General features: G+C 39.6%; 1 protein-coding gene across 1 annotated transcript in view; it reads right to left on the bottom strand.

Moving 5' to 3' along the window:
• The window catches only part of ALKAL1 (ALK and LTK ligand 1), a 35,133-nt gene extending 21,234 nt beyond the window's left edge, over window positions 1-13,899 (bottom strand). The window contains exon 1 of the mRNA XM_041473791.1: window positions 13,593-13,899. Coding sequence (XP_041329725.1) covers window positions 13,593-13,899 — 307 coding nt within the window. The remainder of the gene's footprint in view (window positions 1-13,592) is intronic.
• Between the last annotated feature and the right edge of the window lie 101 nt (window positions 13,900-14,000).

Here is a 14,000-nt window from a genome sequence, read left to right as displayed (position 1 = left end):
GTTTTGTTTGTTTTTTTAAAAATTTTTAATAGAGCATTTAAAAATACTAAAGTAGGCATTCATTAGTGTAAGGTTAAAAGTGGTGTGATTAAAAAAAAATTCTCCTTTTATTCATAAAAGTAACAAACATCTCTTAGATGTTTATTACAAGAAAAAAAATCTCTATGAAGTTATAAGTCTTTCAAAACTACAGTTTCCCAAGAGGATATTGATAATCTAATGTCTTTGAGTGGGGTACAGGTCTAATTCCAAGACTGGAAGAGCTGTAATGCAAGATTACAATAAAGGAAGGAAAATAAGTGTACACCTCTTGAGATTGGCAACCATCAAAGACCACTGTCTGAATTGGGATTTCAAAGGAAGGAAAATAAGTGTACACCTCAATAAGTGAATCTCTTGAGATTGGCAACCGTCAAAGACCACTGTCTGAATCGGGATTTCCAATTGCTGTGCTTAGTGACAGAATCCATTGCTTTTGTTGGAATAAAAACCAAGAGCAACAAAGAAAATAGGTTCTGTTTAGAGTCTTAGTTATGTTTACAGCAATAAACCACAAAGCAGTCGTGCAGAAGCAGCTCTCTGGATTCCCGGCTGGTACAATTAATCTAGGAGCTGGTGTACTCTCAAAGAACACATTTTTGAGGACTGAAAAATGCTGGAAGGAGAGTATGCCCTGATTCTGTTCTCCTTGATTTCAACAGGAGCAAAACCAGGTCCTCAATCTGTGTGTAATTCACATGATGTACTTAGCTAAACAATTAAGTCACAGCTCTGACATCTGATATTTATTTTAAGTTCTTTGAGCCAGATTCTCTCTTCTGAGCCAACCCTTTTTTCTGTTCTGGGGGCACAGTGTCTATAAAAACCATGGATTTTCCCAGCTGGAGATTCTACCAGCATGAATAACTCTTTACCCACCTGGCAAAATCAGCTTTCATGGTATTTCCTCCTCTATTCCACCCTGTGAATCTTTACCATACTCTTACAAGAAAGCATAAATTACTAGGCCTACTAGGGCTACATTCCTCATTACCATGCTTCAAATATCCTTAGCCTGTGTACTTGCCTCTTCAAATTAAACCTGTATGGTTAATTTGAAATAATCCTTAGGCTATTGTGACTGAGGTAAAAGCAGAGTCTGCTGTGGTGCTTCTGTGGTATTTCAGAGGACATACAACAGAGGATCCTTCCAAGGTGTGTTACCAGTGAGATCCCTCAGAAGCTCTAAACCCCTGCACTCTGGGTCACTTTCATCTGTGCAGGCCATGCTTAATAATTTAATCATAGTGCAAGGTCATCCCTAAAGACCCTCAGTCAAAGCATGCCAACCTCTTAACCCCCACCTCCACTCTAAGAGAGCAGAGTGCGAAGACAGATTCAACTGAAAAATTCCACACAATCCGAATAGAGCGTTTGTCAACCATTGCCTGACTGGGGAACCTTATGACTCCTTCTGTGTTATTGTACGGGATGCATGCAATGAGAATAACTTTAGGTGAGACTAGTTTAATGGAGATTAAAAAAAATCAGGATGCAGTTTAACACTGCACTTACCTGAGTCTACTTTAAGCAACAATGTAGTGTGGAACTGATCTGCTGGGAAATGTGAATGCTCACAGAGGAGCACACACTCCTATGTGTGCTGTCAGAAGTAGTGGAACAATGCTAAGACATTGTGAAGGGACCACCAATTATTCAAACTTCATCCACACCTTTGAATACGTTCAGACTGTCAAGGATCTGAGTCCAATCTCAAGATGCACTCACATCCTAATCCCTTTTGCCTGTGCTCTTTTTTGACTAACTTAAACCTGGAGCTCTCCACAAGTATATGCTGGTACATAGTGTGGGCCACAGCTCTTCCCTAGTGCCTCACAGTGATTTCAGTGTCACAAATAGATATTTCCACATTATAGACTCTGCCTTGGGCAGCTGAAGAGTCGTCCATTTCAGAGGGAACTGGAAACTGGTAGCAAACAGGTTTACCACACAGAAGGAATTAAAAAAAAAAAAAAAAGAATAAGTATGGAAAGTGTGGTTTCTAAGAAGAAATTAAAGGTCTGGTTGGGTATCTCACTTATTTCATTGTATCCCCTTTAGCTACCATATAGTTGTGCCCCACTTCTGGGAAGAATTCTATTCTAAGGTGTGAGTTCCAATGAACACTTACAGCTACCTACCACATTTATCTTCCATACACAATATAATGGTCCAAAAAAGTAGGCTCAGACCTTCATGTGCAGAGATTTTTGGCCAAGGAAATTAGTCAACTTGGGAGGTAAACAACATCAAAGAGAGCAACATTTAGAATGCAGCAGCCTCTTCTGATTCAATGCTTTTTAATCAGCCACTTTCCAATAATTCATTAAGACTTGAACAAAGAGATTGAGGCATTGGCTTCTTCTAGGGCTTCAGCCAAGCGTAATGAAATTATACCAGGATATATTTACAAGGTTGGATATCTTGAACTCAGCTGTAATTATGTTTATTAGTAATTCTTCAATAGCTGCTCAGAAAGCATATTTGTATTAGTTAATCCTTGCCTGTGGAGACCCTTATATTAGCTTGGCAAAAGAACATTAAGAAGGATGGATTTCTTTTTTTTTCCCTCTCAGCAAATCCCTGTTTCCATCAGAAAATGCTGTGGGATCAAGAAATAAGCCAATTGTAGAGTATATGGTTACTTTTCTGCTATTACTATTAGCGATCACTTTAGAAAACAGTTAAAACTAGAAAAGATAAAGATCTAGGTTAACAAATTCTGTTAAATTTTCATTGGAAATATAAAAAGTTATTTAACAACTATACTTTGTATTATGCAAATTCTGTTAAATTTTCATTGGAAATATAAAAAGTTATTTAACTATACTTTGTATTATGTGACTCTGAAACAGCACCACATATGTACAGATAAGCACTCTGTGCATACTTCATCTCTTTTCTTTTCTCCTCTGCCAGAGATGTGAACATGTAACACTAAAATACAAATTTCTTTTGAAGAGTAAATAAAAAAACCTCAAAACTATTACAGATCTGATGTATGAGTTTAAGCAAAAGATCCCTCTTTAAAAAAAAAATTAATAAACAGGATGGCATATTCCTCAAACAATTAAAATGAGAAAATGTAGGGTATTATGAAACCCTTGCTGTTTTGAATAATAAGCTGTGAATATGTACTTCCCCCTTTCCAAGAGGAAAGATGTATTACAATGCTAATTATTCATTAAACTTACAAATGGACAATTCACTGAAAATAATAAGGCATATAGAAAAGACTGGTCAAACTATTCAAGGCATTATTTACTGAAGCTATCTTTCCCTATTTAATTCTATAGAATTGAAATTGATCTACTGAAAAAAATTCTTTTTTTCCGTAACAGACAACAATTTTCATTAATTCCTCTATTAGCTACTCAGAATCACTAAACAATCAAGATATTTCAGGTGATATTTCAGATGAAACCAGAGACTACAAATTATGCCTGCAAAGTTATTGGAGGGCTCCTGACTGAAGGCAAAACCACTCTTAAAATAAGATACAGACATTACACATCTGTAAGTATTAAGAGGAAATTCACTTTGTGCAATTCTGCAGGACTCTATGCGAAGCACTCTGTTTTAGCTGTCATGGCTGCTAATAAATGTAGATTCTGGAATATTTGCATAAATTAAACACAAGAACAGCTGCAATACATCAAAAGCAATATATGAACTAGTTGAATCGACTGAATGAAAACTGATGACATGTGCTTAACTGCATGCAAGCCAAACTCAGCACTGACAAACACCGGCAAACTCTGTTGGTGTGAAAGGAAATAGAATCGAGTTTGCCAGAGCTTAATTAGACCCTGCTCTTTTTTCTAAATATGAATAGGCTCCAGGTTGATTGCTGTGCAAATGGTAATGTTTAACTGTACTTTACATTTCCTGTGCTTATTTTAGAAATGTTTCTATTTCTTTCTGAATTAGAACAGATACAGAACTATCACAGATGGATTAATAATACACCATTTCTCCATTATAGATACTTTATTCTAACTAATACTTTAAAGATGTTCCCAGGGATCATATGTCAGGTTTATACTCAAACTAGGGTAATTTTACCCTATCATAGTTACATAAGGAGACTGCTTATAAAGCATAACTAAAATCAGAATATTTTATGTGAGAATTACATTTAAACGAATCAAAGATGGTGAGCCACTTAGACATACTAATATTGGAGGTTTGATCTTCATAAACAGGTGCAATATACATGCAAACATACATTTCAGTGGGCCAAAAGGTGCTGAGCAGAAAGAGCTAACCTTAAATAAAAAAAGCAGAAAACACTTTACATAGTTTCTGTCTGGGCACCTTTAACATTTCCCTGATTTTTTAATACCACTGTCACTGTTATAATATCCTGGCATTCTGAGATAGAGTATAACTGCAGAGAAAGTGCTCCTCTTAATACTGGAGAAGTTTTCTATTCATTCTAAGATAACTCTTAACATATTTGTAATACTTAATTTCCAGATTTTCTCCTTCTCTCACTCCTTGTTCTGACAGGAAACAAACAGCTATCCCAGCCAAGAGTAAAGATGGCTTTTCTGGAGGTGCTGCTCAGTTCTGGGACAGTAGACTTCAGTATAAATGTGTAGTTTGGATTTGTTTCAAGGATTTTTAAAGCCCTGACTGCATCTTACACAAGTGATCCTCCATATTCCCATGCAGCTGAATCACACATCCATGCATGGAGTGACTCCATCATGTAGGTAATGTAAAGCCACCCTGTTCATGAGAAGTAGATCTGAGTGTAAATTTGCTGTATCCTTGCCAGTCCTATCCACTCAAATTATTTATTTTGTAGTAATCCCTTCTATGAAAGAATGAAAGTTGCCTGATATCTGGAAAAGTGACTTGGTACTGAATAAAAGGGGAAATCTGTATACATTATCTTCATATACAAACCTGGTATTTGATCGTATAATACTGGGAAGCCCAAATTGTGGTACTTGGCTGATTTACTACTGACCAAGAGGTCCATTCAGACTTTAGGTGCATAGTATCAAATGCAAGCAATTAGCCTGCTGTAGATTGCCTTCTGACCCAAAAGATTTTGTGGCCTGAAGACCACAAGAAACCCTCTTATTAAATATGTTTCAGCCATAACTCTTTGTTTACTGTGTAAAAGACAAGTTCTGAAAATCTTTTTCCTAAATTTCCTAAATTGAAATTTCTGTGACAGCAGAGAAGTCTCCCATGTGTTAGGCATGCTATGTGATTAACAGACTAAGAAGTAATTACTCTATCATGATTAGAGTAATAACATCACAGCTATCTCCTTACTTATTTTAATCCAATGGGATTTAAGGGTTTTACTAATCCAGGGCATACATCCCCTACTGCCACATGTACTGACAAGGATGCATTTTCTAACACTTATTTCAAAGTCATCATAAACAGCACAGGTTAAGGAAGAAAAATTGTCTGACTGTTTTCCATTAGGGTTTTATTTTGCTTTTCACTTTATTTTACAGGCTTGATAAAAAAAGGAGAAAATAATTTGAGTAGCAAAGCCTTAATTAGATTTGTGCTATGTCACACAGGATGCTGTCTAAAATCTGCAAGGAACATGACAATAATTGTTTTGCTGATGTAACTTTAAATGTTTTTCTTTAAGCCAAAGACGCAGATTTCAAATCATGTAGTAAGATAACAAGTACTAAAATGCAATTGAACCAACTTACTGGAATTGAGAAAGAAAAACTTGATAGACTTTAAAAAATAACAAGAAACTTACTACAAAAAAAAAAAAAATTAAATATTCTTAGCATTCAAAATTGTGCCTTTACCATCAGTGGTTTTTGCTTGGCTACATACATTTTAACTCTGTCTTTAAAGACAAAATATTAGGATCAAAAAGTAACCACAATTTGTAACTCCAAACAGCATTTTTCTCTGGTGTTAAAACCTATACTAAACAAGCACATTTTTAAGCCCTGTTTTGGTAAAATCTGCACATCAATGATTTTTTTGCACAAGCAGACATAATAAAACATAGGATAATATCAAAATGGCCACTAATCAACCAAATGCTTGGATCCTTCATGTGTTAAATCTTGTTTATAACCTAAAGAATTGTGCCCTCAGTATGTAATCAATAGTCAATTAAATCCCTCACTAGAGCAACTGTTTTCCAATTGGCTGACATTAAAAACCCACAAAACTTGAGTAAATAGCCTCTAGGACTTACACAAGAGTAGTAACCTCTAATTCACAAGTGACAAAATGAAGCACTCATCCTTAAATGGAACAGAAAAGCCTAACAATCAACCACCAAAACCAAACATAAGCAAACAACTGAGCTGTTTTCTTCTTTTTTCAGTACCATGTCATCTGAATGCATGTAATGAAAAAGAAGATATTTAGCATTACTATTAAAGTGTACTTATTTGGTATGTTTTAAAACAAGCCTTACAAATAACTAATATAGGATAAGGTTCCATTTCAGATTGGGGGTATTTTTACTTCTGTGAAATGCTCTAGATAAACCTCCAAAAAATTTATTTTTTCTAGAAAAGAGGTGTGAATAAGGGGGATATGTTCCCCCTCCAAAAACTACTTTTGAGTCATTTGGAGAGATCTTTTTTAAGAATAAGATTATTTCAACGCAGACAGTGGCCTTACATATACTTTAGGCATGGAAGCAGTCACCCCTTTCTCTCTGCAGCCTCTCAGTGGCTCTTTTTGTATATGGTGCATCTTTCTTGGGCATCTCACTGATTATGAAGTTTTGCTTACAGCTTTACACAGTGTTGACTACTTTGCAATTACTTTTACGCTGAGTTAAGCACTTCGGAAAACATAAGCCTTTATAATTCCCATTGGTAACTCTTAAATCACATATGGGTCCAAAACACCACATCATTCTCATGAACATTGGCCTCAAACCTTATTAATTAAAAGAGGAGTCTGTGTGCCTAGATGTATGGATGTATGTATAATTCTCTTTTTGTATCTTTTTCCCTGTATACATACTTTAAAAGCAACATCATTTCTACACTTGAAGCAGTGTGCTTTCAAGACTAGAGGCTGTCTATCAAACAATAAATGTATTACAAAGCCTTATACCTGTGCACTGCCATTCTCCCACCTCTCAGAGGCTTTCCCTGGCAGACAAACACCTGAAATAACAAACCACAAAAACACAGAGACCTGCCATTCTTTCTTGGCAGAAAAATCAAATTTTGCATAATGTAAAGAAAAAAAACACACAAAATATATCAGCTCTTCACTTTGCTCACAGGCTCAGGGTCAAGCTAGACTAGTACAAATTTCATGCTGCTCCTGAATTACAGATGGTAATGCATGCTTTGATGATCTACTTTGAAACAAAACTTCTGTTTTCTTTGCTATTCAATTTGCTGCATATTGGAGAAGTCCTGGTGTACTTCAGACCCAGTCCTGGTGTAATACAATGACAATTCTGACATTCACTTTTCTGGGGCCAGACTAGTAATTGGGTGTCTTGTCATGCTAAATACAATTTTTATAAAAATAGAAATAGGACTAAAACAAAACCCAGAAGATCTCCTCATACTGATCAAAGCAATAGCTCAACAGAAAAGCTTTTCCATATGCTGACATCCTATCATGCTCCTGGGACAGCACAGTGCACTCTGAAATGTTTGCTGCTCAGGGTACTGCAGTTCAAGAAGGCTTCTCCCTTTTTGTGCCAGGACAGCACAACGTCTCAGATATCGAGTGCCCTTCACTGGGATTAACGGGAGTGAGAGCAAAGCTCCTTGAAGACCACTCCATTTGAAGCACTGCTCTGGTACTTCACTATATTTTAGGTCTCCATATATGTAACAACTATGTTTTATCTTTGCCCACTCCCTCATCAGCTCTCAAGGCTGGCCCATATATTCTCCACCATGACACAGAAGACTTCTGTTTCATCCTAGATTTCAGACGCCTTTTGTTCAGTGGCCTGGCTCTACTGTCTGGCAGTTGTGTTTGCCAAACACAGAGCATTGCTCTTAAAAGTCATGTTGCACAATACACCTAAAAACCCAAGCAGGCAGGGACAGGAATGTAGCAGTGGTGTGACAGATCTCAAAGCCATCATAACCATGATTGGTCCAAGCACTGTGCAGAACTGAAGGAATATACAATCTCTGCAGTGTTTGGGTCTTCCTTTCTTCAAAGGAAATGAAAATCTGTCCTGCCCACTTGTATTTTTGGGGTGGAACTGACACCTAACCATGGTGCAAGCAGAGATAATGGTTCTTTCCACTGAACCCTCTGGGACTGTTTGTATTTCTGCCTCATGGTGTGGTGAGGTCCTCACAGCCACTGGAACCACTGGCCTGGGAATCATATTGCCCTATGGGATCTTCACTCCCCCCAGCACTCAAGCCTGCTGCCCTGTTCCAAGGACACTGCCATATAGATGTTCAGCTGAGAGGAACAGCATGTGATGATTCATTACATTTACTAACTTATGAGAATATATTTTCTTTTAATCACTGGATCAGGAATATACAAACTTAGAATTTATCTCCAGATTATGTCCACCTCATTAAAAATAAAGAGAAACGAGTCCCTTACCCATTTGGAATATGGATTATATTAATCTTTCAAAAGCAGAATATGTTTGTCTGGTTTTGTTTCAGAAAAGCCTAACTACCAACTTTACTGTAAAAATAATTGATTCAAAAATGTCAGTTACAGGATCAGGAATGATTACTGTAAATCAAAAGAATTTATTTCTATTTTTTTTAATGTAACAGTTATTTTTCTTTTAAACCACTTTCATCCACTATTTTGTTAATTTCTAAGATAATGTGATTTTGGTAAACGTGATTTTGGAGAATGTAATTTTTATTAACTCCCATCTTCTTCTAAGGTTTTTGAATGCCCAGCAATTCCTATTAACACAATACAGTGAAAAATAGAAAAAAGAAATAAAAAACCAACCAGATTATTAACCAGAATAATAATTGGATGAGGCTTAAGTATTGCAAAGAACACTGTATTATTATACCATACATTTTAATTTCTTAGAGACAAGTTTACATTCCTCAATGGTCTCCTTTTTTTATTCAAGATCTGTAATTACATTCACTGAAGTAGTTTAGTACTAGGCACAGCAGGTCTTTCAGAATTAGGGACTTCCAGCTGTAATTATCACTACAATTATGGGAGATTTTTTTAAGTGAAGAAAAAGAACAAAACTCTTCCTATGCCTTACATAGGATACACGGGTTTGATTTAACCATAAACTAAAACAAACCTCAAACACATCTTTCAAATCTAATTCATGATGAATAATGATTAAACTAGCAGTATGTCATAGGACAACTTACAGTTTTCTGCTGCTGATGTGTAAGAAATTTTGGCATAAAACTGAACTTGTAAGTGCAACCTCAAAGTTTAAATATTTTGAGGGCCAAATTCTCTTCTCTGATATGTTATTCTAAATCTGAAGTAGATATGCTCAGGAGGCTAATTTGAACATACCCATAAACTCAGAGCAATATTTATCTTCATTCCTTCATGCTTGAAAAATGACTACTCAAAATGTTTTAAAATGTCTTGTTGGTCTCCCAGGACAAAAGGGAAATTTCAGACCCCTAACACTGTTCAGACAGCTCCTTTCTCCACTGTGGTGGGCAATATGTAAGGAAAGAATAGTCAGAGCAGATATTTTTATTTCTCAAGATTCTTTAAATCTAATTACATGGAAGCTATTCTGGTTTTGAGGAAAATGTTTGGATAAATGTAACAAAGAAAATCAAAGAAGAATGACAAACTATTCTAGTTCCCCTGACGTGACATCCAAAAATAACCTGAAGCTGAATCTTCTCTTTGTGAAAATACGTTTTCTTCATAAAAAAAGCTGACCACAGTTATGCACCAGAAGCAGGGGATAGTTATAAAAAAGATTACCCATTGAAGAGCTTTCATCACTAAGATTAAAAAACTTTAAGACACTTCTTAGTGAAAAATATAAAATCACACTCAAGCATAAAAACTTCATGGAAATCAGGCAAGTAAGGGATGTTATGACAGAAATTTTAATCCTACTGGATATAATAACTCTAAGGAACAACTTGTATTTTTAGTCACATCCTACCAGGAATCGTAGAAAATATGAAGATTGCTTTTTGGTTAGTTGGAATTTCTTCTAAAGGTACTGTTCAGAGTAAGTGCTCATTCTCATTAATCAGGTCACCAAGAAAAACAGGGACAGATCTGTGTGAGGTAAGACTTTTGAACATGTAGGGATAAAAGAGATAAGAAGTTAAGACAGCTAAAGTGTTGGTGAAACTGGTATTTCCATTGCCTATGTAAGTGTCATGGGTCATACAAGAACCATGACACAAATTTTCTAAGGGTTAAGAAGCACATGACATGGAATATAACCCTGGTTATTAAGGGGCAAGAACGACCTAATGAGCTCTTTGCTGGCAGGTCACAGCATCACACTGTCCCACACAGCTGAGCAGGTTTAAGTGTCCACTCTATTCAAGGCTTGCCACTTTGCTCTGTGACAAAATCACATGAAGTAGAGCACAACTCTTATTCCCATGGCATAGCTCTGGCCAAGGAACGGTCCATGAACCACGTGCGAGCCACATCCAGATAGGGTACCACAGAACAAAACCACTCTTGCTTTCATATCCCCTTTATGTATCTGAACTGAGTGGTACATGTACAATGTCTGGCAAGTGTTTCACTCTTCTTTTCCTGCCTCATCAAAGATGCCCTGAGGGTGCTGAGGTTTTCCATTATGGCCTAAGTTAAATGAGCAGGACCCCATCAATCTAAGGAGGAGGTCCCATCCTCTCTCAAACCTCACCCCTGGACATGTGCTGTAGCCACTTGCCCTGTGCTGCCCCTAGAATTCACCCAGTGGTACTCCAGGTCAGCTGTCTCACTATACAAATAATTAACCAAGCCCCTGAATTAAATAAAAGAAAGATAAGTGTGGAGCTGTAGCTCAGTGAGTGGCTAGACTAAAGCTGGAGAGAGTCCTGAGAGTGAGTGAATGAGAGAACAGAAGAGGAAGCGCATTTAATTCCTCCTGCTATTCAACTCATTGATAATACAGAGTAGCAATCTCAGAAAGAAAAAAAAAAAAAAAAAAAGGAAAAGAGAAAACACACAGAAATTATTTGTCTTGCATTCTCTGTTCTGTATACAGCACTATTCCGGATGTTTTTTGTTTCAAACAAAAGAAGTAATTAGCTGCTCAATTGTCTTTTAAATCAGACACTTGGGTTTGATTTTCAGCAGCTACAATCAAAATACATAACTCCAGTTTCAAATGCTTGGCTGACTACTCAACTGAATGCAACAACTTTCCTGTCTGAGGCTAAGATAAGCCGTTCTGTTCAGCTGATGATCAGGTGCTACCAGCTGGAGTAAAAAGCTTCCATGAATGTGTTGGTGACAGGAGTTATAAAAAAGAGTTAATTACTTGTAAGAAAAACCTTGTCACAGTCCTCTATCCCAAAAAACAAGTACATACCATCATGACAGGTACTAATTTTTATCCTTGGTATTGGTAACAAAAAATGAGATGAATATAAAAATGGGACTGTTATTTAAACTGTAGAATGCTCTTTCTAGGCTGGAGAGACAGCTGCCTTTGCGGCTGCCCTAGGACACTGTACCTATGTCAGGGATAACTGGAGAATTTCTCTAAGGATCTTCATCTGTTCCTTTTGTGTACAACATAGTTACTAAAAGTAACAACTAACAGAAAACACTATCTTACTGTGTATAATATTGATGGGTTTAAGAAAACTCCCCTTCAAAGTTGCATAAATATTATGAAATATTTCTACTTTCTATAGTTAAATAGAATTATTTAGTTAAGAGCAAACACCTCAAATGTGAGAGGCTGTTGTACAAAACAGAATTTTTTCCTCAAACCACCTGATAATAGTAATTTGTGCAATAATTATTGCAAAGTATAAACCTGAGACTAATTCTCAGGTTTATACTACTTTATATTTCATTCTCTTGAAAAGAAGAATGTAATACTTCATGTACTCTGCCTTGAAAAACCATTTTACTTTTTTTCTTGGGCTGTGGTCTTGTTCACAGCACATAAAGAATTCAAGCCACAGCAAATAAACAGTTATGACCAGTCATGCTGATAACCTGCAGCATCTTCTCCAGTCAGCACACAAATCTGCGACTGTCTGGTTTGGGCTGGCTTTCCATAACTACCAGAGACTTTGTGGTCTGAAAAAGCAAGAATATCTGGAAGCTCACTGGGACATTCACCCCCTTACAGATGTACGGTTCAATACTTGGAGCAGATCAGGCTAAGAAGCTTCCATGGCCAGAGCATTGTTTACTTGTTGATAGATAAATTTTATCCCAGTTTCCTTAGAACGTGCAGCAATCTCCCTACGCAAGTGCCACCCTACCAATCAATTATTCACCTATTAACTTCTCCATTTTTCACCCAACTTCAAGTTTTTCGAAAATGGAGTTTCCTTTCATTTAAAACAGGCTACTGAACAGAAAAGAATAAGTCTACCATTGAGACTTTAGGAGGGCTGCATCTCAGCTTCACCCATTACCAGCCATCAGCCACAAGGGCGCTCTCCAGGGACACAAATCCCTAAGAAACCAAACTTCCTTGGGTTTCCTCAGTTAGGTTTTTCTCCAGCAAGGTCTGTGGTAGACGACAAGAGAAAAATATTAATGGGCCACAGGCAGGGACAGTCACTAGATTCTCCTTTTTTGCAGCACTGCACCATCCTAACTCACACAGACCCCTCAGGCAGCTCTGCTCCAGGAGGAGATGCTTTTGCATGGCTCTACATCAAGCCTAGAAGTGTCAGTCTCCTGGCCAAGGACACTGTGACTATCAGCAGGCAGCTGTGCTTGGTCCTGAACTGTCCCTGCTGTCCCTGCCAGGCCTGGCCCGTGTCAGTGCTGCAGTGCTCCCTGACCCAGTTTGAGCGTCCTCTGAAAGATGAAATAAGCCCCATGCCCATCTCGGTCTGGACCCTCTGCACCTGCCCTGCGAAACTAGAGAAGTGCATCACACGGGAACCAGCAAAGTTGAAGAGGAAGTTTAAAGGAGTATGTCTAGAGGGGTGTCGCTCAGATCGGTCATTTATCCTCTTTGTGCAGATCAGAGCAGCCGTCCTAAGACTGGGGAGAAATGGGGCTCCCCCAGTGCTGTGCTGCAGTATAGGGAAGTTGGAAGGCTGGCTCTGAGGGGCTGTAGATCAATGGTGGTCGCAGCTGACTTCCCGGCTGAAGGTGCCGAAGTCCCAGTGACCCTCTCCTCCCTTCCGACGCGGATACCCCCACAGCTCCAGCCGGGGAGCGGGGCTGGGCTGTGCTGCCCTCAGCGGGGCTCGAACTCAGCAAAGGCAGAGCACCCGCCGTGGCAGCCCCGGGGCGATGGGAGAGCATCCCCCGACCCGCTTTCCGCTCGCCCGCTCCCTCCCGCAGCGGGATGCGCCGGCAAAGGAGCCGTCGGGCTCGGCCGCCGGAGGGAGCGGCAGGGACGGGATCCGGAGGGGCTGCACCCCCGAGCTCCCTGCGCGGGGCAGCGCGGCGTCTCTTACCTCCGTGCCGGGCGGTGGCGAAGAGCCGGGGGGGCGGCGGGGCGGCGGCGGCGGCGGCGCGGGGGTCTGTCGGAGGGGCACTGCCGCCGCTGTAGCGCCGGGAGATCACCCGGTCCCTCCGCGGCGGGCGGGGCGGCAGCGGGCGGCCGTCGTCGCCCAGGGCTTGGAGGAGGATGTCGAGGAGCGCCCCCCGCTCGGCTCCGGCGGCGGGCACGTCCCTGCCCTCGGCGCCCGGCGGCGGCGGGGCCGAGGCCAGCAGCAGGAGCACGATGGCGGGCAGCGCCTGGCGCTTCTTCGCCCCTCGCATCTCTGCAGCGCTGGGAGGAGGCAGAGAGGGAAGGCGGTCAGCGCCGGGCCCGGCCCGCACCCCAGCCGCCCGCCCCCCATGCCGCGCCCCGGGGCACCCCC

The sequence above is a fragment of the Pyrgilauda ruficollis genome, unplaced genomic scaffold (assembly GCF_017590135.1).
Source record: "Pyrgilauda ruficollis isolate IOZ18807 unplaced genomic scaffold, ASM1759013v1 scaffold30, whole genome shotgun sequence".
NCBI classification, from domain to species: domain Eukaryota; kingdom Metazoa; phylum Chordata; class Aves; order Passeriformes; family Passeridae; genus Pyrgilauda; species Pyrgilauda ruficollis.
The sequence above is the reverse complement of the archived record's forward strand: the minus strand, read 5'-3'. Positions and strand labels throughout refer to the sequence as shown.